Source organism: Penicillium malachiteum, assembly GCF_028827825.1.
Source record: "Penicillium malachiteum strain IBT 17515 chromosome Unknown utg000005l:1.0-9002435.0:326005.0-9005861.0, whole genome shotgun sequence".
Lineage (NCBI taxonomy): Eukaryota > Fungi > Ascomycota > Eurotiomycetes > Eurotiales > Aspergillaceae > Penicillium > Penicillium malachiteum.
Window position 1 is genome coordinate 7,804,110 of NW_026643099.1, and position 26,679 is coordinate 7,830,788.

Genomic DNA, 26,679 nt, shown 5'->3' on the forward strand with positions numbered 1-26,679 from the left:
ATGACCCAGCCAATTACAACTTCACTCTGGTCCGTGAAAAGCGAGCTCAAGAAAAACAAATCCAAAAACTGACTTAGGCTCTAGGCCGATGAAAGAGTACAGTTTGTAGTTGATGGAGGTGCCACGGTTAGTGAAACTGAAGCTCAATGTGGACAAATCGGGTGTTAATTATTGAATAAGCATCTGCTCAATTCCAAGAGGCTGCCGACTTTACTCTCCTGTCATCTGAAGTCATGGAAGGAATTGGATACATGATCACTGAGCGCTACGTGAATGGTGCCAACAATTCAGGATTCTCTGATGCAGTCGAGCTGTGGGATTTCTATCCTGAAGAGGACAAGGTAATTTTGCACTGATTCACAAAAAGAATTTTTGGCTAAACTCCTCTCCTGTACAGATCAACGATGCTACCATCACATCGGATTATGCAGAGAGCCTTGCCGCATATACTGCATTCGCCAATGGAGTTGCCCGAGCCAGCAATTCTACTGGATGTGGAGCATGGGGATTCAAACGAATGTGGACTCCTACTGCAAATTACACGCTCGCTGACCCATGGAAGTCTGAGTTCTTCACTGACTTGGCAGCGAATAACACCCCGATAAAGGCAGCAACTTTTCACTGGGATGGTTTGTATTGACCCTTTATTTCAAGCAACGCTGCGCTTAAAAGGGGATAAGAACGCTGACTTACTGTAATATTAGCTACTATGTTCAGCTGGAATCCGTATGAGATTGTCAACTCCACAAAGCAGTTCCGGGAGTTGTATCTCACACCCAATGGCTTTGAAGACCTGCCAATTTGGATTACAGAGGTAAATTCTGAAGCTTCTAAAATTCAACTATCGATTCATACGCTGATATCTAGATTAGCACAACCGGAACCCCCTCGGCATCCTTCCTACACCTGAGTCAGCTTTAGCTGCCTACAATGACCCCGCCTCATTTGCCGCTTGGGTAATTGCCGTTGTAAGACTCTTAACTTCCGATGAAGAAGTGAAGCTTGTAACTGACCTCATTTTGTCAACTTTAACAGGCCATGTATGGACAAGATGCCGATGCCGAACAGGTCATGAGCTGGACCGGACTAGGATATGGCGGATACGGGTGGGACGACGCATACTTTGTGAGTGTTGAACCATTTTGCATAAACTTTTGGGTGCTAAGTTTCTACAGCAAGGCTGGTATAACCAGACAGACTCAGGTGATATCGCCCTGAACGCCGGTGCTGCTTGGGTTCTCTCTGGCGATTTTGTCACGAACACCCCCAGCCGGCTCTCAGTGAGCGAATCATCGGCGAATGGATTCGCGGCACTTGCAGGCGTATCAAGTAACAAAACAGAGGTGCAAGTCCTTTTGAACAACTACCAAGTGGACTATGATATTGTCAAAGGTAAGCATTTTCGTTTAGCACACATACCCAATTTACCGTACAGTTGAGGTGCTAATATGAATACTACTAGAAATCGCCACTCAAATGGCAAGCGCAATGATTTCAAATATGGTTTCGCAAATTTTCTAACACACTACGCAGGTCCCTACTCTTGAACCAACGGCATCTGCTGATCCAATCTTACAAGGCGATGGATGTGAGTTGGTGTCCGTGTAGCTCTCAAAGAGAGATGAAGAACTAACAAGCAATTTTCATAGTATTCAATGGCGAGCAAGCGTGTATTATTTTCTACGATGATCGTGAGTTCAGTGATCTTGGCATATAGTGTATGAGACATTCTGACTGACCTATGCTCTAGTTGCTTGCACTACCTTCATGCAGCCGACCATTCGAAACAATACGGCCACATCCTATAAGCTTGAAATCACCAATTTCCCATGGTCAAAGACAACGAAGTACACCGCCACGATCCAACGCGTGGGAGGGGCTTCTGTTCTGGAAACCTACAAGGTCATCTCTGGTGTCGGAACATCTCTCTGTAAGAATACCCTGATATCTACGTCTAAAAAGCTAGGTCCCAAATGAGCTAACTTTGTGCCAGCTGCGACCGTCGCTTTCCCGGCCAACTACCAGGATTTGATCACGATTAAGGCCGTTTAGATGCCACGTCGCGCTGGAAAGAGTCATCCAATTTGCAGCCAAGGCATACCGTGATTGGAGATTTTGATCATCTTACACCGACGCCTGTTGAAAGTTGAAATGTTCTGGCTTTTTCCAAAGTGCCCGGAAGTCGGTGTGGCATACCTCCATGATGGGCTTGTTTATTGAAAGTGCGAAGCGAGTCGGGAAATCGGGTTGTACTATTGATGGAATATCAATTCAAATTGTAACCTCTTTTAAATACTTCCAAAGTTCTACACTACATACTTTCAGTTTCAATGTTCTCTTGAACTAGAATTCCGTGTTTGCAAATTTTCGAATCATACTGCAGCTAGATATCATAAAAGTCAATCATGACAGCACAAGGGAATTCGACATTCTACATCAAGTTGCTAGTACACAAGACTTGTTGGCCTACACTGAGAGTAACATTGATGAAGGGGGTTTCAGTGAAGGAAGAAGGATGTATGACTTGAAGCGTTGAAGGACATAGAGGATATTCAAAGAAAGCACTTAGGCGAAGGATGAACACGACAGTAGTAATTCGTTCATCCAAACAAATAAAAATGCAAAAACATACAACAGTCAGGATTCGCATGTGGTCACCCACCATACTACTAACTGACCGGCGTGTGGCTTAAGTACGGCTGAGCGGACGGGAAGCCCTGTTCTCCACACCCTGTGGTCGTATGTACTTAGCACTGTTACAAAAGGAGACATATAGGGAGTACTAAAGGCTTTACTATAGCTGGAGTCATAGACAGACGTGATGTATAGGTAGGTACTGCCTGGGTGAGAAGTAGATGACCGCCACTTTAAGGTCGTGCGACCGGGGGTGAGATAGGGTGAGTGCGCAATAGACAGAGCAACCATGTGAGAGCGGGTGAGAATCATCTGGCGTCGCGCGACTACCGGGCCCTCTCGAATCCTAAGAGTTGGCCAAATGAACGGTGAGGCTGACTTTAATATCGCCTTGGACTAAAGCACGGAGTCCGTGCTTGTTGTCAGACATAACGCAGAAATTAATGTATTTCTTTCTTTGCCTTGGTAATCCAAACTATTGTCGAACAGAAATGAATAAGAAATGTGGGTGCATCAATAGAAATCAAAATCAGTCATTAACTAGTGCTTATGTGGGTATCTGGGTTGGCTAGAGAATCTCTTGAAGAGTGGAGTACATCCGAGTCATGATGAAGTTTTATTATAAAACCTTTCCCGAACCTTGTTGACTTCCAGGTGGTATGCATACGGATTACAGGGGCAGGGCCAGAGCTTATAATATCAATTGTAATTCAACTTGAAGTTTAGGATAGGACGTGTGCATGGAATACTACATATATAAAACTACACAGCTCTCTGACGTGACCCCTACAGGTGATTGTCCTCATCTCTCGTACGTCCTGAGCCTGTTATGGCGGTTGTATATGCCCTGCTGAATCGACCCGCGCACCACCGAGTGTGCTGCCAACAAGTGTTCCCCTCTTCAATATCTAAACTAAGATTGTAGCCAATCAGTATCGACTTCATATATATCACGACCTCGGGACTATCAATGTTTATTGTTCAACCGGAAGACGTTCTGTTACTATATCTCAAGTTCAAGTTCTTCAGACGACAGATGTGCCAGCCAGTCACTGGTATTTCCGATTACATATAGTCCAACTATCAATCCATGCTCCAGGGCTAACTACCACTTCTAGTAGTTTCAAAGAAACCTTGAAGAACATTTGAACTACCTAGAGTTTTACATTCTCAGATACACATCATTTCCTGAACTAGCAGTCACCGCAATAACACGCATTCCAAGGTTGTTCTGAGTTATTTGGTCGATTTATTGATGTATTTTAACTTCCAACGGGAAACATGCGAAGCCTCGCTGGAGACCTCCCAATGTTATAAAGGGGGGGGGGTTTAAGTAAAAATGCGCTGATCAAACATTTTGAACATTGAAGAAAGCAAATGAAGGAAAAGCACAACAGACTAACCATTGAACTAAGACCCCCGACGTGGGGAAAGAAGAGATTACAAGAGTGGGATTTGAATCCACGCCTACAAACGTAGAACAGGAAATGATGTCAAGGTGTAAGGCTGCTGTGATACTATGGTACATAAAGAGATGGAAAAAGATTATGCACATGTGTATTGATCAATATTACAATTTACACAAAGTAGCTCAATATATGCACATTACACGCTCAGTAACACTCCACTACGGACGCAGCACCTAAGCCTTGGTCGTCTGCTTGTCAACGGCGAACCTATAGGAGGGATTCATGTCGTCCTTGACAACATAGTAGTCAGAACCCTTCATGCGCATATCACGGGCGTAGTACTCAAAATTCAAGGCATCACGGTTGATGTCAAGGGTCACAAAGCCATTGGCAGCTTGGTTGGCATTAGCTCCGAGCCACTTGGCGTAAGGACCAAGAGGGATACCATAGTTGCAGTCGCCAGCCTGAGCATAGCCTGCGCCGCCAGTGAGAACAAAGTTAGTGCCCTCATACTCGTAGTGAGCCAGGCAGTGATCATGGCCGTTGATGACGACAGCGTTATTTTCGCGAACAATTTCCATCAGGGGGTCCAGCTCAGTATAGTTGCCGGCGGAAGACATGTAGCCGTGGTGGATCTGCAGGATCTTCCAGGTAGCGTCGGACTTGGCAAAAGACTTGCGCAAGAAGTCCACCTGCTTCTGTTTCTCCTTGTAACAAGCGATCACATAGTCTGTGTTGTAGACAGAGGTGTTCACCTGGTATTTGTCGATAAAGCAGTCGGAGTCCACAACCACGAATGTTGCGGTCCAATCGGAGCCGGTCAGATCGTAGGTGTAGTAGGGTAGATTGTCGTGTCCGAAGTACCAACGATTGTCCATCAAGGGCGCAAGACGTGTTTGGAAATCAACACCGGCCTGGCCGGCGACAACGTCGTGGTTACCCAGAGCCTGGTACCAGGTCTTATTGTCGAATGCCTCGCCGACGTACATGTCGCCCCAGCCCTCGTAGAAGCGGAGGATGCCTTCGGATGTGAAGTCCACGCCACTATCGTAGAAATTGTCGCCGACAGAGACAAATGCGGAGCAGTTCTTCTTGAGACAGACCTTCTCGATATAGCTAGCGGTGCGGGCTGTAGTGAACGTTAGCGCATATGTACTTTTCTTGTTTTTTTCTTGTTTTTTTTTCACTTTTCCGGTTCCAGACGATATATCACTTACTCTCTTCAATCGTAGCATTGGAGATGTCCAGACGGTCACCGGCATCGCAGTCATTCTGAATCGCTTTGGGGATCTCCACACCGTCGGCCTCGAGCTTTGCCAAGACATTGTTGCAGAAATCCAAAGGCAGAGGCTGCCAGCCAGTCCAACCGTAATCTAGATCCGTTAGTATGATTTCTATCGGACTGGTTTTCTAACCATCTAGAATAATGAGAATTTACCACCAAGAAGGGCCACGGTCAAGGACTCGGCGCCCTTGGGGGCAGCAATGGAGTTTGGAGCAGCAGCAGCACCAAGGGTTAGACCCAAGGTCAGAGCAATCCGAGACATCGCAGGCATTTTGTATTTTGTATATAAGGGAAGAACAAATGGCTGTCTGTTCGACTTTATACTGATCCCTGCTCCCCTTCTATATTATAAGTTTGGGGTTAAATAGAAGAAATAAAAATAGCCGTCGGAACTTTAAGACACGGCAAGTGATTCCAACAAACTTCTAGAAAACAACCATTATACCGCAAATGCGCGACGTTGCCGGTTCCTGATCCCTCTACCGCTAATGATTGGTTCGTCACATAGGACCCTAGATGCCAGGATCAAAGCTTGAGTTCATGTCTTAAATGCTTCCATGTTACTCTAGCTAATGGGAGATCAAGATGCGGCATTGTGACTGGATAATTCTGGGGCAACCTGCTTTCTGACAAGAGCTCGGACAACAAAATTTCCACCCACGACGTCGGTCTCTCTATCGGGGAAGAGAACGACATCTAGAGGACATGGGATTCTTTAATGGGAAATTGCCCCACGATCGCCATGGCACCAATAAAGCTTAACATATCAACCCACGTGCATCGATGCGATCTTGAATTATAGGTTTACTGAAATTAGTAAACCCAAGCTAGTCATAGGCTAGGCTTCTCGTATGCAAGTTTAGCCTAGACGGCTGTCCGTGCAGCTGGAGCCATTGACATTCGCGGGTCAGGAGCACATGCCCAGGTGCTCCACCAAAAAATAAACAACTAATTAAAAGCGGCAAGTATTGACCCTTCATGACTCGTATTTATTTAGGTAGATTCACTTCATTTCCTCCAGAAAAAAAAATACTAGTATCCAGTGAAACCAATTCCTTCTTGGGGCCCGCGAATGGTCGAACACGAAAAAAAAAGTCGAATTTTTATGACGTCAACCTCCAGGGCTATGTAAATAACGCTCCTTGCGTCTTAAGACTCCGAGTCTTCTTCTTCCAGATGTCCTTCTTCTCCACTTCCAACTTGAATCATCAAATACCGAGATAGCGAATATAGATAGATTGAATCTCTCTCCGCTTACCTGTGATAATGTCATAATGATGATGCTCGTCCAATATTGACTTATCAATTTTTGTTCAAGAGAGTTCCAGGTTGCTGTCCTGTGATATATACTATAACTTAATCCACAGCCGTCTCGGTCACACAACCGTCTCGGCCACTCTCCCCCACTAGAAAAATTAAACATCAAATATTTTAACCTAACGCCAATTAATTCAACTAAATATAACGATTTTTACATACATTAATCTTATGTCCAACCTCTCGACATCCACTACACCTAGGCTGAGCCCTAGGGGCTGGCTGACTCGGCTGAATAGGCAATTCAACCTGGGTGTGTGGTTCGACCGTAGGTGCTTCCACTGGCAATTCTCGCTGTGTGAGTAGCTGTAGGCCTTCTTCAACAGTCAAAACCTCTTCACATGGCACCTGCCTAGCTGATCGACTGCGCTTCTGTCGTTTTTTTCTCATTTGTAGCACGTAAATTGGCGGTTTCTTGTGCTAGTAGTGCAGTGTTATGCAGCGATATATAGTGTCCCTTGATGATTTGATCTAGCATCAATTTTGATGGGCTTGGAGGACTAGGTACGCCTCCGTACGAGAGCTTTTTTGAGCGCCTAGCATTCATGGATTATTACAGTTGACCTCTTCAGATTTATAGTTGTCACCCATAATTCGATTGGAGACTCCTTTCTTATTCACACATCATGCAACCAACCTTGGAACTTAAGCAGCAGCTACCCTGCCCCTTTAGGTACCCCTCTTTGTATCATCTAGGTACTCCTGTAGGCACTCCTGGTTTAGCCCTCCTCGCTGGTGCATCAGTGCACGCGCCACCAGCTGGTCCCGCGAGGATGTTTCGAGAATGTCAGGATCTTTACTTCCTGGCCTTTGAAAAGTGCCTCGAAAAGATCGGTGTCTCTGGAATGTTGCATTCGCGCGCTGTCTGATTTCACCCAAGGCATTGTATACCTTGGGCTCATGAAATCTGGACGCGGCGGCTGACCTTGACCCTGCATTACTCTGCAAAACTTGTTCCCGGTGTCGGAATGGCCATTCATGTGTAGAGGTGATTCTCTTTTTCTCCAATAGTCTATTGTAGAATTTCGGACGTAAAAGACCATCACTGCGCCAATAGATTTTCTCTGGGTCGATCCTGCGACGGGACGCTGGCGAAAAATATAATGCCTGGCGTAGTTGTTGGTCTGTAAGGATCAATTCCGATTCTTGTGGAAAGCCAACCGGTACGGGAACGGAAAATCAAGAACATCTGACATCTTTGACTCTGTGTCTGAGTCTGGCTCTCTGGTCGCATGGATACCATTGGTTGCCTGCGGTTGGATTTCATCCTCTTGGTTGTTGCTTGCCCAGGGAAGGCAGTTGGGTAGATAATTCGGCATCATGTATGGTAACTAGATAAAAGCTATGTTAGACTTCAGAGTAGTCATCAAAAATACATAGATTCTTGAGAGGGACCAACAATTTACCTCAAATGGCTTGGGATATATGCTTGAATGAGTATAAAAGATGGTGGAAGTGGGTGTTTGAGATAGTCAGTCTGACTTGCAAGTGAGATATAAGAGATGGTGGATGTGAGTGTTGAAGGTAGGGAGTTTAGATCACAAGTGAGAGTTTGAAGCAATAATAAGAGAATATCTTGTATGGATTCAGGTTGAATGGACAAGATTGAGAACTAAATGGCTTGCCTCCAGATCTACTTTCATATATTGACTCACTAGCATTGAAATTATTATAAAGAAACCCCTCTAGGCCTGTCAGACTGATCTAGTATGCTTAAAAGCACCGGGTACCATATAAATAGACTTAAATTAGATTGGAAGAGATGCACTTCAGTGCTGGGTCCCAAAAATCGTCGTAGTCTGCCCAAGTCTCCATGAATCAGTGTGGGCTGCCATGCAGAAGGTCTGGGGACTCCATACTCAACGATCGTGAACCATTATTTTAGTCTACGACCCATCTCCGGACAAGCACACTCTCCTGTTATAATTTCAAGAGCTAGGGAATAGTAAGAGAAGCCACAGGAATTTGGCCTTTTCCATATATCCTCCTTTAAATGTTGTGTGAAACAGAAAGGATGCTTCCAATTGCCCTCGCCACGCGGGCCACACAGCACAGCAACTTTAATATACGCTGTTAGAATGAGTATTTAAATATACTAGCTCTATTAATACTTACAAACTTGGATAAGCCGGGTCCATAAGCCCTTATGATCTTAGATTAGGGTAACTCTTTATAGTCCGATGAATTGGAGTCTATAAGACTTATGGACTGGTTACCTAGGAGATAGAAATAGCAATATAAGCCCTGTAGACCCTACGGTCAAGTGCTTAAAATTTCCGCATGCTCCTTGAGTTGCAGGTATCCCTCGCCGCGCTGGAGTGCGGCGGGTAAGGAGGCATCCCATTGTTTGAGATTTTCAGCTAAGGGAACAATAAGTGTTTGCTATTAGTCTCCTATCAGTCTTTCCAAACTTCTTTCTAGCTGTCTTTCTAACCATCCTTTTGGAATAGCCCTGGGCCCTCTTTTGTAATCTTACCGTTTTGTCAAGCGGTCAGTGATACCAAAAACACACATCCCGGGCGAGTATTAAAAGAGGGCTATATTCTCCTATTATGCGACCCGACACTTTTTTATTCCTTTGTCACCTTATCATCAGCCTGTTCAAGAAGGGGTCTTACCTTTTCTCGTACCGCATCGACGCAAAGAATAGACTATGTGGCGTGTCCCAGTTGGCACCTATTTAGCATGTTAGCCGAAGCTGCTTGTCAAGTCCAAGTGATATACTCACTTTCTCGCCAGAATTTCTCCAATCCATGCTACGTACTACTAGTTAGTCGCACTATTGAAGAATGGCATCCACATGGAGTGAGTCCAGAAATCCACCCGTCAATGGTACTGCCCAGGTGCAGGGTAGGTAGCAATGATATCTCAGCCTGGAATCTATGTAACTTGAAAGGCTCAGGCTGCACCATGGCCTGGGAACTACTAGATGGACTGCAGATTTGCGCGCTTCTTGAGAATTTGGGATTCTCTACTTTTAATGGAAGTCAATCGCTAAAACATACATATAGAAATTGCACGCGTGCAATTGCCAGGACTGTAGAAGTGTTCAAGGACAACTTGAGTCCATAACCCTATGTAGATTGGAGAATTGGCTAGTACGCACCTGCCAGTGGGCGGGACGCTGATCCATATGTTTGGTCCCTAAAATCGATATAGAACACACCTCGAAGTAATGCACGGTGGAAGCCACGCAAACTTTACAACTTGAAGACTACTGGTATATCCAACATCCAGACTCGCTTCAACCACCTCATGCGTACTAGTTCCAATCATCGAACTTCACCTTATCACCATCTTCCCAGCCAGTCAACGTTCTCAGACGTCTGGTCGAGCCGGATCTATTATACCGGTACACAATGACCATCGATTTGTAGTGACCGGGATTGGGGTCGTCTTTGAAAAGGCCGTTGTTGACACCGAAACGGTACCCGCTTCGAGCAGCATCTTTGAACGCAGGTAGAAGATTGTTAAAGTCTCTAGTTCCCGAATCATAGAACACGCGTGTGCCATATGTGACAGACAAGATCTGCACATCTTCGTCCCCGACTTCATCAAACACTTTCGGCCGGAGGTTGTTGATCTCGCCCTGCAGTTTGCCAAGTTCGGAGTTTGAATTGGCAATATCGGTATCGCGCCGGCTAATCTCGGCCTGAAACTCTTGAATCCGCTTGTTGTTGGCGGTTTCCGTCTCCTGTGCGCTCGAGATTGCGCTATGGTATTTGGCTGACCATTCGTCTCGTTCTCGGTCTTTCTGTTCCATCTGCCCTTCAAGATCCTTGATGCGACTTTCATTGTTGGTAGCAGCGGCTTCGCCTCGCTCTTTTTCGCTGCGGGCTTTCACTTGCTGCTCCGCTTTAGCTGCTTCGTGCTGCGCCTTCAGAGCCTCGTTCTCGTCCTTTGCATTCTGTCGCCTTACAATCAGCAAACTTACATGCATCGCAATATTTAATATTGGTGCCCTACCTGCAATTTCGTCTGTAACTCCTGTTTCTCTTTCTCAAGCTCTTCTTCATTCTTCGTTTTGATCGGAGGTCCGCTTGACTAGAGAGTTTCCATGGTAAGCGTCGTAGATCGATTGAAATGGAAGGGACATTCAGATAACTTACTGGGACCAAGAGATTGAAGATATTTGGACTCAGATACCGCCAATTGCGACTCGGATCCGTGGCAATTTTTGGATTGACTGTCACTTCGTTTACCTGCATACCATTCTTTATCAGCATAGAGTCAATCCTGGGAGTTAGGAACGAAGATATGTACCTCACGGACGATCTTGATCATCTCAAATCTGCAATCCCTTCGGGCCTTGTCAAGCTCGAATAGATCCGCTCTGTAGGGAATTAGCTTGTTAGGAGGCAACGGCTTTTCCACCGTGACCTCCCTGTAGGCTTCCGAGTTAGCTGAAATTGCCTGTACCACCTCCTCATATTGCTTGAGGCGGTCCTGGTAGTCATTCTCAAAGTACAGTGCATATTCCTTCATACTAGAGCTTTCCTCTTTGGGCGTAGCGCTGGCAGAACCACTGTTTAGATCGCTGATGGCTGCAGGCACATTAGTTCAGCGTGGTACAACATAATGCAGGGAAATTAATCAGTAGACTCACTCTGGTAAATATCCTTCCAGATAGTTTTGTACTCCTAAATTGCGATCAGTACGCTCAGAATTTCGAAAGCGGAATATTGCAGCCATACAGCATATGCATCTAGCAACCCGGAAGTGTAGATACCGGCGTTTTCGTAATCCAGGGGCGACCCTCTGACAGTTTGCTCATGATAGCTGCGCAGGGCAGTGTACTTGGTGAGTATCGCACTACGAGGATTAGTGACTGAATTTCTCTCTTCGAGTATTGGAGTTCCAAGGTCGGGGTAACATACTAGGTTCTCTGCGGGCCTAAGTAAATGGTTAGCACGATGGTCAAATTTTCGGAAATGATCGGGAAGAGAGCTTACAGGAAGCCACATTGTCTGGAAATTCCATGGCAACTTTCATCAAGTTATTGATATCCCACTGCACCACACCGTCGGGCTTGATGTCACCACCGCCTGACCAGTTGACATTGATCTGAGTGCTGTATTTCTTGTCCTCTGACGACTCATCTTTACCACCCTCACCTGATCCACTGACCTTGACCGTGCCACCGGCTAAGGACACGTTCACATTAATGCTTCCTCCCATCTCTTTCTTCGCTAATTTTGTTTCCTCGGTTCGGGTAACTAAGGCGTGGAAGACGCCGCCCTCAATGAATCCAGAGATGAAACAGTCACCATAAAGCTCGGTGAACTTGCCCTCAGGCACATTTGGCAAGGGGCAAAACTCGGTCACATCATCGGCGATCCGACGTTCATTGGTCACCTTCACTGTGATATCATACTTAACATCAGCCTTAGTGAAGCCAGAATTGTTGACATAGTGCGCTTCCGCGCCGCCTCCTCCACCTAGTGCATCGGCGGTGATTTGCAGCGCTCCTGACATGACAAGGGTTGTTAGCGGTCAGCTCATTTATCTTCATTAGATTGGTTGATCACATCTGGGTGTCTGATTCTGCATACCCTTGATGTTCAGCTTATCCGTCACCTCGCTGATGTTGTCAACAAAGCCTGCCTCCCAGCTGACGACCTGGCTCACTTCCTTTTGGCCATCGTTCATCTTCGTACGACGGACGAGCTCGCCTTTCTGATTATCCAAGTAGCCTTTGTGTTTCTGGTCAGATGACCCTGCAATCTGTGAGTTAGGCAGAGTGCGGAGATCTCTTTCCGACGCCTTGACACCACCAGGCTTGCGCACCACGTCGTTAAGGCACAGCTGCTGGGTGTAGCTGTTAAAGCTATCATGCCAAACGGTGTTTAGTAGCGTCACATGTGCGAGATGTAAAGGAAGTGACTTACCCCATACCGAGGCGCATGGCCTCGTTGTAGGGGGCCAGACTGAGGGCCATGGTGATAGTAAGGTAGTATCAGGTACAGGCTGATATGGAGTGTATCAAAAAGGAAGCAATGTGCCTTTGCGACGAAGTATGAATGGAATGGGATGTGCTCTTGGATGGTAACATATATAGGTATTCCACCGTGACCCTGCGACACAAGGCGGACGCGAATTACTATGCGGCCTGCATCGCATGTGGGATTTTCCAGATGTCGGCTCCCGAAGCCATTCAAAGCTCAGAGTCCACAAAATTACCCTTAATTTCTTTTTCCATGAGTCTAGCTCCTGAGATCACCTAGGCAGCGAGGAATCTATTGAACGCCTGTTTCACGGCAGAGGAGGAGTAGTGCCGTTCTTCCAATCGGTCCGAAAGACTCATTATGCAAACTGGAGGTGACGAATATTCCGCCTCAGCTGAATAAACAGGGGAGTGGATCTTCTGAGAAATCCAAAGAATAGCGCTTCATAAAGTTTGAAGGAAGTGATAGTTGAAGCGATTGGAGTATCGCCAGTTTGACCCTGGCATTTGAGTATTATTTCTTAGCGAGCTGAGCATTACCTGGCAGACAGAATGAAAGAAGTAAATAGCTCAGCCCAGACCGAGGCCCACCTCCAAGCTTTGATAAGAGATGTCACATTGAAAGCGTTCCAAAGACATTCTCTCAATTCTCATTATCCTGGACTTGGATGACTCTTCATTATTGACTTTAAAATTTCTACTTCTCGTCAGAACTGGAACGCGCCATGGCTCTAGTAGATGTTTTCCCAGAGAATCCCTTCACGCCGAGCCTACCATATGCCAGTGCTGCACAGCTCCCAGTGACTGTCCCATGGGGTGGAAAGGCCCTCCAGATGGGCACACCGCTCATTGTAGGGAGCCAGCCCCAAGACACGCAGTTCCTGGAGGATCGGTGTGCCTTCAGCTCGGATTCACTGAAGAAGACATCACTAACCTTCCGACATGTTTCCCGGGGCATGATAACCGAGAGTAATACCCACACGGCGGCCGCGAGGCACGAACATACGTCCTTCTCGATTCAGGCACAAATTGGCGGCTCGGTGATCGGCGTGTCCGGGCGAGGCAACTATGAGGCCCGTGGGGCAACCAACCAGGATGTATGTTTTTCTCCCCTTGACTCCTGACCCCTGAATCATGGGTACAGGAAGGACACAGCGGAGGACGAACTGACACCACAATCGCATGGCCAGATCGTCAATGCAAGCTTTCGTACCGAGTACCAGAGTGGCTGGATTGGTTTTGTCTCACCTCCGCGTTTGTCACCCCTGGCGCTAGAGCTGCTCCATACGCATGACGATCCCCACACTGCTTTCCGTGAACGATTCGGGGATTACTATGTGGGGGCTTACCTCCTGGGCGGTGCCAATGCTCAGCTAGTATCGTCCAACGACATCGCCGCCTCGGCCTCCAAGGACCTATCTGGTAAAGGCGAAGTGCGGTTCCTCGGCTTCAAGAAAGAAAAAAAGTTCGACAGTCATGAGAAAGCAGATGCTGCTTTCGGCCAGATTCGGTTAACAGGCTACGATTCCCTAGAGGCATGGGAGTGTGATCATCAAGAAAATGAGGATGTGAGGCTCATCCACCAGGTCGCTGATGAAAATGAGAAGCGATGCAGAAGTTTGATTGGTCGGGTCAACGGGAAAGTGGAGATGTTTCAGCTGAAAGATGGTGGAGTCGTGTCGGTGGAGCTCTGTGAGGGCATTTGTCGAGCTCATTTAGTGGTCCAGATTCTACTTCTGCCATACAAGAAGCTGCGGGAATATGCGGTGGCTGTTTTAGCCAACGCTAGTGGGACCGATGCCGTGGACTCCGGTTCGCACATGGCCTCGACTCCTGCGGGCAAGGCCTAGACTCGTGAACAACAAAATATGTCAATAATGGCGAGAAACTTCTCCTTGGAAAGATTTTAACAGTGCTGAACCCACCTCATACGAAAATCCCTGCTAGTAATCTCAAATGATGCTCGTAGAGCCGGTCCGTAGATTCCGGCCATAGTCTCTCATATCTCGTTCCTCGCTTGGATAACCCCTGAATTCTCGATGGTCGCGATAATAACAAGAGGCTTTTGTAACAGGCAGATATGACTGGGCAGAGTTGAGTATATAATGATGTCTTGTTCGCAAAATGAATCTCTATCTTCTTCTGCTCTTGATCAACAACGTCTTGAATCATTCAATTGAACTGCTTTCAACATGGCTACCATCCTCGCCCCATACAACACGGCCATGCGCCTGGGAACCGGTATGGAATTTTCCCTTCTTGGCTTTCAGGTTTTTCATGTTGCTATAATCATACTGAGTTCAATTCAGGCTTCAACTCCTTCACCCAGCAGCTCTGTATCGATCATGCAGTTGTTCGTGATGAGAATGCCGAAAAGCCCTTGGATATTACCCTCCTTGAGAAGGATATCCCACAGGAGGTGACCTACAAGACTTCAATCGTTGATAAGGTCACTGATGTGACCAGCGCTATGAATGTAAGTCGAATCTTGGAAGCAAGCCTGATTCGATCCTGTGATGCTTACCCTTTATAGATTAGCGCCGCCTTCCTCATCAAGTATGATAACTTCGATGCTAAAGGAAAGGGTGACTTCTTGAACACCTCCAAAGTCAAGGAAAGCGACGTTAGCTTTATGATCTCCGTCAAAGTTGTAAACCAGGTTATTCAGGATCATTCTTTGACCAAGTTCAGCCCAATCAGCGGGCTCAAGGGCCAAAACTTTGCTGAGGTCTATGGAGATTCTTTCATTTCCGGTTTGATACCCCACTTATCTCGCTTGGTTTCATTTCATTACAATTCTCTTCAAGTTGCTAACTCCCCTCGTCCTCATTAAGGCTTCCAATATGGCGGCGAGTTTACTGCTGTTATATCCGTCAAGGCCTCAGATAAGGTGGATTCTGAGGATGTCAAGGCTAAGTACGAATGATACCAGACTTTGATTTGATAGCCAATGGCTAATTTATAATTTTATTGCAGGGCCCGAATCCTCTTCACCAAAGACAAGCTTGACTTGAACATCAATGGCAAATTCGACAAGGAGAGCTCAAGTTTCCTCACCGAGAACGAAACCACCATTTCTGTTACTTATACCGGTGGTGGCCAGCATCTAAAAGAGCGTAAGTGTCACACCTGAGTCATCACAAAGTCTCTCGGCATCAAACATAATATTGTATACATATACTAAAATCTCTCAGGCGACGAGGATTGGACTTTCGAGACCATGAAGGCTGCTGCCCTGAAGTTCCCCCACCTGGTAGCTCAAACCCCTATGCGAACGCACGCCATTCTGACGAAGTACTCCTCGCTGCGCAGCTACTATGCTGCTAACGTACCCACCAGTCTACCCAGCTTTGAACATGCTGGTGTCTACACCGCCCTTCTGCAGGAGGCCTACCTGGACTACAAGACCATTGCCAAAAACCTCCAAGTCCTTGCCTACGATGTGTCCTCTGGGGATCAAGTCCTCTTGGCTCCACGAGCTGCAAATGAGAGCCAGGAAAGCACCTACAAGCATTCAACGGCTAGCAGTCCCAACAGCATGGTACCTGTCGCCAACCCGAATCCGCCGTCTAAGGACGGTTATACTATGACCCCGTTGATCGTGAAGACCCCGTATCCTCCGACCCTACAGGGAATTGAAGATGCCAGATCTCTGGTGCGCTTAATGTTGAACCGCATTGTCCAGGAGGTTGACCTAATTTCACGTATGCCTGAGCTGGCAGCTCGTGAAGATAGGGAGCTACCTTACATGAGCCCCTTCTTGTTCAAGGAATACTTGCCCGTAAGTTGAAATCGCTACCTCTGACCGCATGATAGAATTGCTGGGATATTACGCTAACAAATTGGATTTTTGTGCCTACAGATCGGCGAACCGAAGCCTTCTATTGTGGACGCTACGGGCCCAGCGGATAGCATTCCCTCCCTGAACCAGCAGATCTCGGGCGGCAAGATATTTGCCTAGAAGCTTAGACCTTGGAAGAGCTTCATGCATGTTTCTATGTAATTTGAGGAAGGACTGGCTTGCTCTAAAGATCAACGCTTTGGATCTCGCAACAAAGTATCATGGTGGATTGTCCTAGTTTATTTTGATTTCAGGTAGACCTTCTAGGTAGTAAGATTGAACATTTGAATTAATACATACATATTCATTGGATCAATGTTCCCGGGGTTTTCTCGAGATATTTCTGCTAGTGCTACATAGTAACATTTGAATAGTAGGTAGTACCAGCCCTGGAGTCAAATAGGTGAACATCGCCTGGGGTTCAACCTCGGAACTGGAATCTACGGTATTTTAAATTTGGAGTATAATATCCAGGAGTGGAACATACTACATACACATGGTACTTCTACATGATGGAATATTTTATAAGTTGTTCCAAGGTTCAAGTTTATGGATAATCGGGTTAAAAAGCATAATTTGTTGGCGCATCTTATGGTGACATGGAATCAGCCCAGGGGATCTCCAAGGAAATTGTTATCCAAAGAATCACATATTGATCAATATGTTTAATTTCAATCATCGTGATACTGGATTTTCTTTTTCGCTTAGTTTCTCCAGATTGAGCTTCCAAGATGTATAGATGTGAGCTGCTGTGTTGCCTGTTCAAGCTTCTCCTAGGGCAAAATCTGCCGGGCCGTCGACAGCTCACGGGAGCTGCGGGTACGGGAAGCCCGAGTTCAAGGTGCTAGTTAGTGGAGCTACTCATCTCATACCCCACAATGACCTCGGGAGCTCTGCAATTTTTGGCGAGACAACCTGCCACGTACTTAGCAATGCACTAGCTCATCCCGAGTTCCGTGCTTAAGCCACTGTGAGAAAGGATCAAAGACAGTCTCAGCCATCTCCGTTGATTATTGAATTCTTTCTAACTACGTGCCAAGTTGGACTTTCCACGCGATGTCAAGTTTAATAATTGGAACTGAATGAAGTCGTTCCTATTGAGTATTTCCGAGCTCACCGCAACCTTTTCGACACGCCTACACTAATTGGCCCAGAGTCAGGATTTTGAGATGGGTCTATCAGTTAGTGGCCAGGTGGCTGAATAGGCGTCGTAAGCGAAGGAACGGCCGAACAACAGGATCATTGGAACTTCGAAGAATGCCGAGAGTCCTCTGCGGTTTTTCTAGAGGAACCTTTAACGGAAAAGAAAAGAAAACTCTGGAATGAAGCTATCTGGGAAATAAATCCCGACACTGGAGATATGTGCCAGTTACTCGGAGTACATAGTGGGTACCTGGGTATATAAAGCTCACAAATCTCCTTGGAAAGAACAAGAAAATACCCTTTTATCCATCTCAATTGCTCAAATATTCAAGGTCGCCCCATATTTGCCCAAGATGGCAAATCTCCTTCTCAAAACAGGGAAGCCTGGGTGGAACAGTGTCCTACGGGCCTCTGAATATGTCATGGCGGTAATACAAGAGTGGCCCTTCCAAGGTTCTGTTGAGCCGATGTAAAGTGTCACGGTGTACTGATCTTTTGAAAGCTTGTTGCAGGCGATAGTGGCCTCACAGGCAAAGATAGTCTATCGCTTTTCACGACTGAAGAGGAGCGGATCGACAAACTCTTACGCGCCTTTGAAAAGCCTGGCATAAAATCCCAGTTCGCCGAATTTCAGTCAAAGACCCCTGACCTTGAAATCTTGGCCACTATCTGCTACGCCTCGATTCCATGCTGGAAAAAGGCAGGACTGCGATGGATCCGTGTACCAGCCATGGTGAGTTGAAACCCGCCTGACTCCCTTCCAAATCGACCGACAAGGGCTCTCAACTAAAATCTTCTAGGAAACTGTGACACTGGTGAGCTTTTTGACGAGGTTATTCTTTTGTGAAATATCACATATCTAACAGTCAACCCTTCTATAGACCGATGACGATGTCGAACATGTCAATCTTCGAGTTCTGGGTGTTCTCGCGCGCGACAATCAAACCAATACATACTACATTGTTTTGCGTGGTACTGACCCAGATCTACGGTCGGGTGAACTCCTGATCAGCACCGGTCCATATTCCAAGGGTAATGTTTTGAACCTCAACAACGAGGACCAGATGCCGTTGAATAAGATGTTCAACCTTTCGGGCGTTGATGGGGACTTTGGTGAAGTGAGAGCAAGCCTTGCAAACTTCACGAATGCGCAGATCTACTACAAGGACGCGAATGGGAAAACAGAGCTACTGCTTGACTCTCTAAATACCCAATTTGAAAAAGTGGTCAACCTCATTCCAGAGAACTCCAATGTCAAGGTCTATGCTCACAGCATGGGAACTTCCGTTGGTGGATCTGCTCTTATGGCTCTTGGGACTTGTAACAAAGTCTTCAACTCGAAGGAGGCACTTTTTCTGGGTCCTTATGCCGCATTTAATCAGAAAGCTGGTCAAATCATCGCCGAAACGTTTGGCGGTGTAATCAATAGCGTCATGCATGAGCATGACTTTATTTGCCGTATGAACACCTTTTCTGGCGCTCTCTATCGCTCGATGCTCACGGATGGCACTTTGGGCAAATACAAGTCCCTTGCCTTTATCGAAGAGTACATGAAGCGTAGCGCGGAGCGCTATCCCTATCAAGTAAGTTTAGGCCTAAATTTTACCCTTCTGTCTAAACCTTTCTCTGGTTTCTAATCCTGGATCTTTGATTACACTAGGTCTATGGTGATGTTTATGCCTTCCGCGCAATGAACTGGTTCACTAGTCCTTTTTTCAATCACAACACTAGCTCATACCGGTTGGCAGCCCTCAAAGCTCAATTCGAGAGCAGCCTTGCCGAAGTGGATGGCACTAACCTGAATGAGGTCATCTACAAGTATGCACGCGGCCCCGATGTCGACCTTGACGATCAGGCGCTACTTGCCATCCTTCTTTACGAGGATCACCATAGCTTGATATATTAGCTGTAATACATCCTAGCATGTGTACGGAACTATCCAGTGTCGCGGCTACAATTTATGGTCCTTCAAGTTGTTCGAGCCTCCCAGCAGACTCAGCATGCCATTCAATGTTTCTTTAACTTCTCTCCATAACATTCTCTGAGCTTCTTCAAGTTTAAATCCAGTCAGTGTCGAATTGAGAAGTACAAGTAAATTCGGATATGTCAACCCTATGAAGTGCCAAAATATCGTCCACCCGGTGAAGCTATGTAATTGATCTCTACAGTAGCGGCTGCCGCCAAGGACATCTGAAAGTTGCATCGCACCCTGCTGTAGCTTGTTCTATTTTACATACTACTAGGGACTCGGAAATTTGATGCATTTAGAACTTAGTGACTTGTGTGTTTCCTAGAAGATGTGTCTTGACAGATTCAAGTTATTGGGAAGAAAGAAAACAAATAATTATTTATACTAGTTTAGTGCACATCTGGGATCTAATCACATCATCAATGATTACTATTATTGCTGTGTGACCTTGATAAAGACACCCTTAACACCTCTTGGGCTAAGCTTGGAAGCTTCCTCTAACAGGCTCTAGGGCTTAGGGCTGGGATCAGCAACCTTGCAAACGATCTGGAGAGATGGCAATTGAGACGGTCTTATCCATATGTAGTACAGTCCCATGACTCGGCCTCGGATGACCCAAAATATGGAACATTTGAAAGGTAAGCACTTCAAGTTCCGAATATTAATCTATGGAATTAGCTACAGCTCTAATTATATTCAACCATGATGTTGTGTGAACATTTGAAGTTTATCCTTGTGATCTCTTGAAGTTGATTTCTCGACAACATAAAAAGAACATTTGAATACTTTCACATCTTTTCAACTTCGGTATTTATTGTAAGATGCCGAAACGCCTAAAGAGTGTTTTAGGACATCTCTTAAATAGGGAGAACGAGGTCCGTAACCCGGTAACTCAAGACCAAAAAGAGATTAACCAACCGGATATCGCCATTCATGATGGACTTTCTGGCTCTGGCCAGCTTGCAGAACATTCAATCCAGTCAAAACAGACCCTTCAGCCACAAGATCTATGGCAAGCTACTTATGAGCAGCTTAATGAGGCACAGCGGCCTAACTTATGGACTGAGTAGATATCCAGGGAATCAGCTGATTGTTACGGACCCACTACGAAGGCTCTGCCTAGGAGCAACTATGACCCAATTAGTTGACGGTCGGACCTAGGAAGGGCAGACGACTATATTCATCTCGCAGCGAAATGTTTGATCGCGGGATGAATGACTAAGCACGCAAGTATTGGACCAACGGACTTTTGTGCACAAAGACTGACAGACTATGTGGTCTAATGTAGTAGGCGGTCGCAATGGGAGCTAACAACAGGTCTGATTCTCTCATTCTGATAATTACGCACATAAACTCTGCCTGGAGATCACCTGATCGGTCATGTGCTTCATCTGGTTCGACCAATCAGAGCTCTCCATTTAATAGTGGCTTGAACTAACCCAATTGGGCTAGTTCTGCACCCGTGTTCTGTCAAAGACATTCTTGCCTCAGGCACCAACGGGGACACGTGACCATGGGACACAGCAGATCCCATCCCATAGACAGGATAGGATCCCATCGGACGGATAGGAAGGACTGGATATATATAGGAGCACTGTTTACCGCATCATGTATCTAGTTCTTCGCGATTATTCTCACCACTTTTATTGGATCTACCAGCGAATACAGATTGACATCTATTGCTTGAATCACAATCCACCCTAAGCGGACAACCACCAACTAGTAGGGGAGCTCACTCGTGATAACCCTCACTCGTGACTGGCCTGCTAGCAAAACCCTGACTCAAGCATTACCGTGCAAGGATCCCTAAAGACTCCAGCCCGTGTAAGGCCCGGACGGCGACGTACAGTTGCAGGATAACGGCTTGCGGTAAGTATCGACACTATGCTTGTGTATACTCACGTTGCTTGACAGCCAGTTTGTAACATTAAGGAGTTATATAGTAGGATCAGGTTCCTCTCTTATAAAGTTAGTATTGGCTATTTTATTGTAGGATAACCTCTACCTATAATATATTAGGACTAGTAATTAAATAAATTTTAGGAGACTACTGTTACGAACCGGCTGTCAAGCAACGTGAGTATGCACTTCCAAAGTGTTACTTACCGCAAGCCGTTATCCTGCAACTGTACCGTCGCCGTCGCTGGGCCTTACACGGGCTCGAGTCTATAGGGATCCTTGCACGGTAATGCTTGATTAGGGTGTCCGCTAGCAAGTCAGTCACGAGTGATGGAATCACGAGTGAGCTCCCAAGCTAGTTTGAGGTTGGTCTTCAAAGGTTCGACTGTGATCAAAGTATCTGAATTGCTGTACTGTAGGTCTCAATAACAATAGAGTAATAATCGCGAAGAACTAAATACATGATGGTAATGAACGTCCCTTATATATCCAGTCCTTCCTATCATCCTGTCCTCTGTCAGGACAGGTCCGTTCCTGTATCAGGTCAGGTCCGTTCCGCTGAACGGACAGGACCTATTGTTGGAATAGATCCTTGGTCACGTGTCATGGGGCCGGGAGTGGCCTCTCATACACCGTCCTTCCCGTATAGCCAGTATATGTTGCAATGGTAAGCCACAGGCCATATCCGGCTTCCTGTTGGTGCCTCAGGCACCACTGTAGCCCTGCGCCCCCTTGGGCCGTGTGTCCGTTATGGCTGGTCGTCCGTACTTGGCCCGACCGCCAACTGATTGGGTCATAGTAGCTCCTGGGAGATCCCTCCGTAGTGGGTCCGTAACAACTACTTATAATACCTAGTTTAATATAATATTTTTATAATTCTAGAGTGTAGCTAGTACTAACTCCTTAGAGTAAATAGTATTTTCTTCTTATTCCCACTTATTCTGATAGTTAAGGGTGAACCTATATGATATAACATAAGTATTTCCCTCGGTAAGCTTTTTCTATATATTTTCTAGGAGCATCATCTTTCAGGTAAGAGACAAAGATAAATAAGATGGCAGGCCTTGATGAGCGGCCCTAGGCTACTATTTATCTAAAATGCGAGTATTACGGTGGGTCCTCTCACCCTGTTCTCACCCCGTTCTCACCTCTCACACCCCTAGTCTCCAAAATTCTCACCCATATCACCTTCACTCACCCTAACACAAAACACGGTGCTGTTTTAAGACCGAGGGCTTCTTGAGAATTAACCGCGTTTAGTATGTGGCTTAAGTACGGCTAAGCGGACGGGAAGCCCTGTTCTCCACACCCTGTGGCCGTATGTGCTTGACATACCATAAATGTGTATATTATAGTGCAAAGAACGAGAGATAGAGGGCTTCGCTCGACTGGAATTGATTATTTCACTGTTGATATGCTCTTCAGTCCCCCTACTCACAAACATTTGAAGACTCGGATGCCGTTCTGAGAAAATATATCGCCATTTATAGTCGCGCAGTCGTATATATTTGCGTATATTCAAGGAAGAGATCCACATCCATGTGCATGGATGAGTAGTAGCGACGACAACATGTCCACGGGTGGAGACTCCGACATCCGGAGTCCTTCCACTGCGCAGGCATGCTTGGGCTCGCAGTTCGAAGCCCTTGGCAAACTCGAAGCTTTTCGGCCCATTGAGGGGTGTTTGAGGATATAATAGACAGCTGAGCACATGGTGCTGGCGGTCGTGTCACCTCCTGCTACAATCCATGTTCGTCAGCATGTATCCGATAACCATATTGTCGTCCACGGTGTCGGAGAATTTCCCTTTGAGCTCGATGAATCTGTCCATAAAGTCGGGCTCGCGGCCTCGGTTGATTCCCCTGCTGCCAATCGCTTCTGATACTGTTCTATCGCAAAAAATGTCGCCCAGCCGAAGAACATATCGAGCTTTGGAAATTGACAGACGTTAGGGAATCATAGTTGAGTAAGTTGAGCCACAATAAAGATGTGCAATTGAGCATACCGGTGCAAAATAGTCCAGATCCTTGTTAGGTCGAGGTTACAATTCCAGTGACGGTATATGCACATGTGTGTTTGTCCATACTACGACTGCCTCTCATAATCCTCAGGGCTCCAATCCAAACGGATTATCTGAAACCTCCAGGGCTCATGTGCTTGCAGCTCTCCCCGTAAAGACATGTGTAGGTATAGCCTCACATTATATGCATCTGCCAGTGCCTATTACTGGTACTATAATGGAGAGCTTGGACAATTTGAAGAAGAGATGTATCAATTCAACACTGGTGGCCACCTGGCAGCTTCTAATGTTTCAATGTTGACCTCGGGACTTTTCATGGCTTCAGATGCTCTTTCAATATTGATTTAAAAAGAAGATCAAATATTTTTCTGTAGCTACAAAGTGGATTCAAATCCTAATCTCCATTGTCCGATGGCTTCAAATCGAAAAGACCCTAAACAGACTCGGACTTCACAACAGGTGTAATGTATCCAGATGGATAGGTGTTGGAGATATCATAGTAGTACTGGTAAACACCAGAGACATTAGTCTCCAGAAGACGGAAAGAGTCCGAGAGGACACCGTCCTCCTCTTCCCACATCAGGTATGTGCCGTAAAATAGGAATTCTTCAGTCGTGGCATCGGAGGGGGTGGCATAGCCATTACCAGTGAAGCCAACCGGTAGGACTTCGTCAGTGGTAGGCCGGATGTAGAGGAGAGTGTTATTGTCGAGAGTCACACCGGATGTGGTAGCAGTAGTAATCAGCTCAGTATCGGTGATCACGACTGCATAGAGAAATTAGTAAGAAGATATTCTGGGTGTTGGATAGCTTTGAAAAAATGGATGAAGGATGTACGGGACCCGACTACTTACAGGTAACGTCTGTGGTCGTTGTTCCATAGGTCCACTTCGAAGAGTCGCCAGCGTAGGCTAGACCTGCGTTTTCATCATGAGCAACTAAAGTCTAGTACACTAGTTTTTGATGAGAGAAAGGAGCAACATACCATCGGAAAAGAACATCGGGATAGTGGTGGATTCTGCGCCATATGCGATGAGCTCGAATGAGCCCGTCGGGTTGCGCTTCTCGACTGTTAGCGAGGGTGCAGACATAGCACCACTGGCAAAAGCCAGAGCAGAAGCGCATGTAGTGAGTTTCATGATGACAGGTTCAATTTTTAATGCGAATCCGTGATGTTGTTTCAAAGCATCAGTTGTTATTTCTTCCTGCACCCTTATTTACATACTTGTTCAAAGAAGCCTAGACCACAAACTGATTAGGTCTTACACTCTGTACTATTTACTATGACGCGGCCAAAGGCACGCTAAATTAGTCTAATTTCACTAGCGTGATATTTAGTGAAGAGAATCCTACAACATCCAACTTAGGCAATTGATCATCGAAGGGTTTTGGAAGCGGGGGACACTTCAAGCTATGACAGTCAAACTGCTGTTTTATTGATGTTACTGACATACTGTGATACATACAATCATTCTGCTTCTAGCTGGACAAGACCATGCGGCTCCGACTCTGAGCCAAGAAAGCTGATCGCAAAGACAAGATAATCCCTATCCCGGGAAGCCATGAACTAGCGGGCTTGGCCCTTCTTTGAACCTAGTTTGAAACAGGGTAAGAACCTCCAGGGCTCTTCCAGGGGCTTGAAAGTACATACTAACCTGGAGCCAGGAGGATTTGGGCGATTGGTTCAGAGAATCCCTATTTCACGCTCCAAATCTCACGTTCTTCAGTAAACATGAGCCGAGAAGCCTTGGACTCTTGGCTATCCGGTTATAACATTGCCGACAGCGTGGGGCCATGGACCTATCTGGGACTAGCTTTGGCCCGACAGAAAGGAAAACTACTACAGTAGTACTCGGATTTGATCATTACAAGAAGCTAAGCCCATTTGAAAACTGCAAGAAAAGTTTAGCTACTGCCCAGGAACCAGTGCCAAGAACAGAGATACACGTGTATCATGGTGCGGCCAGGGCGATGGAACGGGCAAATTTTCATATACAGCAGTGACCTGACCCAAGCCGGCAAAGTGGTAGAACGGTAGAGCACCACCCGGGCCAATCCTTGGATTTACCATGTATTATCAGGGCTTCCAAATATATGAAAATTAGAGGGTAAGGGAGTTTGTTTCCCCTTACTGGCATAAAGTCTACCGGTGGGTACTCATTAGGAGAAGGAACTATGGGCTAAGTTGGTTTGTCCATATGCCTGGACAGTGGTCCCCCAGGTAGGGTTAAGTCTCTACTTAAGGTTAGCGGAAAAGGTAAGATGGCATTCATAGGCCTACTCTGTTATGATATTAGTATACCCTATAATTAGGGTTCTATATACTAAGCGGAAGTATTGTACTAGTAGTGATTATAGCTCTACATTCATATGAAATAATAACTTATACAAGAGGCGGAGTAGTTGTAGAGATCCTCATAAATTAAAAAAACTTGGAAACACCAGAGCCCCCCTAGACTTATCCCAAATGGTCCATGAGGCTTCACATAAGTGGGCCCTGGCCGCTTTAAAGCGCCGGGCTTCGGAATTATCCCACATTGTCAGCCTTCTAGGTGCTACAATCACACTCAGTCGGGTCTGTGTTTAAAAATATGCTCGGGATATCCCGGTGCCGCTGGAGGCCCGACCGGCATAACCACTGCGCTGCTAGCTACTAGGTTCCATCAGGGTATAGAATATCATCATCTTCATCATCATGTCCTGACCCAATGACCATCATTGAGTTTATGGTTCCAGCACCTCCTTCTGATTCAAAATATAGCTCTTGGACTGGAACTGAGACTTGGACTCTGGCTGGATCCTATGGGTTTCTGCACCAAACCTCCATTGATCACTCCCGGTCGGTTGCCTCCTGCCGGAAAACTGTTCCGTACAAGCTTCAAAGTACCACCATGAGCCGCAAGTGCTCTATATAGTCAGTAGAACTTTAGACGTTCAAATGCTTTACAAATCAGTTTATGTAGGTACAACCTGGGCAATCTAGATGTAATTTGATTAAGATATCCGCATGCTGTACCCAAGGGTGGGATCGATCCATGACTAACGTTTGAACATTGGGTAAGCATGGTCGTCAAGATGAGGGGCTTCAGGCTGCCATTAGTTTAAACTCTGCTTTCAAATATGATCACGAGCGAGTCAACTTTCATAGCGAATCGACTCTAATCAGGAGAGATCAAACTGACGGAATGCTATGATCTGAAAGCTTGAAGCGTGGATGAC

The 26,679-nt window shown here is 46.1% G+C and overlaps 9 protein-coding genes across 9 annotated transcripts; 4 read left to right on the forward strand and 5 right to left on the reverse strand.

The window, feature by feature from the left end:
- Positions 1 to 233: 233 nt before the first annotated feature.
- N7483_012886 (uncharacterized protein) lies at positions 234 to 2,052 on the forward strand (the record flags this gene model as incomplete). The annotated part of the gene is made up of 8 exons (XM_057096313.1): positions 234 to 341; positions 398 to 629; positions 705 to 814; positions 873 to 968; positions 1,036 to 1,125; positions 1,176 to 1,392; positions 1,751 to 1,930; positions 1,994 to 2,052. The coding sequence occupies 8 exons, from the start codon at positions 234 to 236 to the stop codon at positions 2,050 to 2,052; spliced, it is 1,092 nt and encodes a 363-aa protein (XP_056942284.1).
- A 2,224-nt stretch (positions 2,053 to 4,276) lies between these two features.
- On the reverse strand, positions 4,277 to 5,599 carry N7483_012887 (uncharacterized protein; the record flags this gene model as incomplete). The annotated part of the gene is made up of 3 exons (XM_057096314.1): positions 4,277 to 5,172; positions 5,261 to 5,416; positions 5,482 to 5,599. 3 exons carry the CDS (start codon positions 5,597 to 5,599, stop codon positions 4,277 to 4,279), a joined length of 1,170 nt encoding a protein of 389 aa, XP_056942285.1.
- A 2,179-nt stretch (positions 5,600 to 7,778) lies between these two features.
- N7483_012888 (uncharacterized protein) lies at positions 7,779 to 7,964 on the reverse strand (the record flags this gene model as incomplete). The annotated part of the gene is made up of 1 exon (XM_057096315.1): positions 7,779 to 7,964. The coding sequence occupies one exon, from the start codon at positions 7,962 to 7,964 to the stop codon at positions 7,779 to 7,781; it is 186 nt and encodes a 61-aa protein (XP_056942286.1).
- A 1,943-nt stretch (positions 7,965 to 9,907) lies between these two features.
- On the reverse strand, positions 9,908 to 10,585 carry N7483_012889 (uncharacterized protein; the record flags this gene model as incomplete). Its single annotated transcript, XM_057096316.1, has 1 exon — positions 9,908 to 10,585. The coding sequence occupies one exon, from the start codon at positions 10,583 to 10,585 to the stop codon at positions 9,908 to 9,910; it is 678 nt and encodes a 225-aa protein (XP_056942287.1).
- Positions 10,586 to 10,875: 290 nt separating this feature from the next.
- Positions 10,876 to 12,583, reverse strand: N7483_012890 (uncharacterized protein; the record flags this gene model as incomplete). The annotated part of the gene is made up of 7 exons (XM_057096317.1): positions 10,876 to 11,189; positions 11,252 to 11,282; positions 11,340 to 11,457; positions 11,523 to 11,538; positions 11,598 to 12,113; positions 12,198 to 12,472; positions 12,534 to 12,583. The coding sequence occupies 7 exons, from the start codon at positions 12,581 to 12,583 to the stop codon at positions 10,876 to 10,878; spliced, it is 1,320 nt and encodes a 439-aa protein (XP_056942288.1).
- Positions 12,584 to 13,314: 731 nt separating this feature from the next.
- Positions 13,315 to 14,439, forward strand: N7483_012891 (uncharacterized protein; the record flags this gene model as incomplete). Its single annotated transcript, XM_057096318.1, has 2 exons — positions 13,315 to 13,686; positions 13,738 to 14,439. The coding sequence occupies 2 exons, from the start codon at positions 13,315 to 13,317 to the stop codon at positions 14,437 to 14,439; spliced, it is 1,074 nt and encodes a 357-aa protein (XP_056942289.1).
- Positions 14,440 to 14,781: 342 nt separating this feature from the next.
- Positions 14,782 to 16,550, forward strand: N7483_012892 (uncharacterized protein; the record flags this gene model as incomplete). Its single annotated transcript, XM_057096319.1, has 7 exons — positions 14,782 to 14,830; positions 14,899 to 15,065; positions 15,123 to 15,342; positions 15,424 to 15,505; positions 15,566 to 15,705; positions 15,784 to 16,370; positions 16,452 to 16,550. The coding sequence occupies 7 exons, from the start codon at positions 14,782 to 14,784 to the stop codon at positions 16,548 to 16,550; spliced, it is 1,344 nt and encodes a 447-aa protein (XP_056942290.1).
- A 1,376-nt stretch (positions 16,551 to 17,926) lies between these two features.
- N7483_012893 (uncharacterized protein) lies at positions 17,927 to 19,479 on the forward strand (the record flags this gene model as incomplete). The annotated part of the gene is made up of 5 exons (XM_057096320.1): positions 17,927 to 18,001; positions 18,076 to 18,306; positions 18,374 to 18,388; positions 18,455 to 19,156; positions 19,234 to 19,479. 5 exons carry the CDS (start codon positions 17,927 to 17,929, stop codon positions 19,477 to 19,479), a joined length of 1,269 nt encoding a protein of 422 aa, XP_056942291.1.
- Positions 19,480 to 23,894: 4,415 nt separating this feature from the next.
- N7483_012894 (uncharacterized protein) lies at positions 23,895 to 24,599 on the reverse strand (the record flags this gene model as incomplete). The annotated part of the gene is made up of 3 exons (XM_057096321.1): positions 23,895 to 24,226; positions 24,315 to 24,377; positions 24,446 to 24,599. The coding sequence occupies 3 exons, from the start codon at positions 24,597 to 24,599 to the stop codon at positions 23,895 to 23,897; spliced, it is 549 nt and encodes a 182-aa protein (XP_056942292.1).
- Between the last annotated feature and the right edge of the window lie 2,080 nt (positions 24,600 to 26,679).